At 40.1% G+C, this 1,935-nt stretch overlaps 1 protein-coding gene across 1 annotated transcript in view; it reads left to right on the top strand.

Annotated features, from left to right (window-relative positions):
• Positions 1–1,935, top strand: part of LOC107756199 (proteasome 26S subunit ubiquitin receptor, non-ATPase 2) — a 24,408-nt gene that overhangs the window by 19,301 nt on the left and 3,172 nt on the right. The window contains exons 14-15 of the mRNA XM_016573229.1: positions 973–1,118; positions 1,618–1,701. Coding sequence (XP_016428715.1) covers positions 973–1,118; positions 1,618–1,701 — 230 coding nt within the window. The remainder of the gene's footprint in view (positions 1–972; positions 1,119–1,617; positions 1,702–1,935) is intronic.

Raw genomic sequence — 1,935 nt, 5'->3', positions numbered from 1 at the left:
CATGGCTGTTTACCACAAACACAACATTTATTCATTATTTTGATTTCAAATCCAAACACTGTCACTGAAAATGCTTTTTCAGCATTGTGATTCTTTTTTTTACACAGTACAATCTTTAACAGACATGTTTAAACACAATAAATATAAGCAACACATTATTCAATGCTTTTTACTTTTGCATTTACTTCTAGATTTATATATTAAGTTGATCAAGCAAGTGGCAAAACATTTAGGCTACGTCCACACTAAGCCAGAGCTTTCCCTATCCGATCTTTTTTTTTTCTTTCCGATAATTTTTTTTTTCCCTCGTCTCAAGAAATATCTGCGTCCACACGAAACCACAAAACCGACATAAAACGATGTAGTATACATGCCAGACCAGTATGTGGCGCTGAAATTCTGCCACAGAGATACACAAAAAACGGAGAAGAAGACTTGGACTATGCGCATAAATCTTGCGCGCGGTATACAAACGAACATGGAACAATACATATATTAATCTGTGTTAATGTTAGTTAATAAAAAGACAATCGTTCAGTGTTTGTTCATGTTTTTGTTGCTGTTACGTGACGTAGCGGTGTCTGACGTGGGCTGATGACGTCATCGTTTCAGAAAATATACGGATTCGCTGTCCACACGAAAACGCAAGGGCGGCGTTTTCAGATTTATCCACTCTGGCACCCGTTTGTGAAATTACGTCTCACACAAGGTTTTCAAATGACTTTATAAGTTATTTAATGGAGAAATATGAAGGTGAGTACCTCACCTTCAGCATTATAATTATTTCACCCGCGAGACTGAGACGGTGCCGCTGCATGCCGTGCCAAACCTCTGACAGCAGCTCATCAGCTTGAGATCGGCCTTTTTAGAGACCGCCGATCAATCATCCCACCGTGATTATCGGCCGATAGTGATCGGTAGCCGATCAATCGGAGCACCCCTAGTGTAACCATCTGTGTGTCTGTGTCTCAGGCTCCGGTAACGTGCTGAAGGTGCAGCAGCTGCAGCATATCTGCAGCGAACACTACGACAACAAGGACAAAGACGACGATAAAGACAAGAAAGACAAAAAAGACAAAGATAAGAAGGAGACGACGGCAGATATGGGCTCCCATCAGGTGTGTGTGTGTGTGTTGTGTGTGTCAGCGGTCAGTGAGACTCATTCTGATGATGATGGTGATGATGCTGATGATGGTGATGATGATGATGATGGTGATGATGCTGATGATGGTGATGATGATGATGATGGTGATGATGCTGATGATGGTGATGGTGATGATGATGATGCTGATGATGATGATGATGATGATGGTGATGATGGTGATGATGATGATGCTGATGATGATGATGATGGTGATGATGATGGTGATGATGATGATGCTGCTGATGATGATGATGATGATGATGATGCTGATGATGATGATGGTGATGATGGTGATGATGATGATGATGATGATGATGGTGATGATTGTGCGTGCGTGTGTGTGTGTGGGAGTGAGTGTGTGTGTGTGTGTGTGTATGGGAGTGAGTGTGTGTGCGTGTGAGTGCGTGTGTGTTGTGTTGTGTGTTTGTCAGCGGTCAGTGAGACTCATTCTGATGCTGATGTTGATGCTGCAGGGTGTGGCGGTGCTCGGTATCGCTCTCATCGCTATGGGTGAGGAGATCGGCTCAGAAATGGCCCTGCGCACGTTTGGTCACCTGGTGAGTCGCTGCCAAACACATCAGCTACTGTCACAATGTTAAGTGACTTTTTTTGCGCCAAATAAATAAAACGCAAATAAATGAATATATTTTATTTAATAAATACATTTATTATGTTGGTTTACGTAATTATATTTTATAATAATCATTTATATATTTTTTGTAATAGTAATATTATAATATTAATATAAATTTATTTAAAATAATATTTATTAATAAATATATAGAAATATT

Source organism: Sinocyclocheilus rhinocerous, unplaced genomic scaffold, assembly GCF_001515625.1.
Source record: "Sinocyclocheilus rhinocerous isolate Xijiao unplaced genomic scaffold, SAMN03320098_v1.1 scaffold592, whole genome shotgun sequence".
NCBI lineage: Eukaryota > Metazoa > Chordata > Actinopteri > Cypriniformes > Cyprinidae > Sinocyclocheilus > Sinocyclocheilus rhinocerous.
Note: the sequence above shows the minus strand (reverse complement) of the source record. Positions and strands in the feature narration are given on the sequence as shown.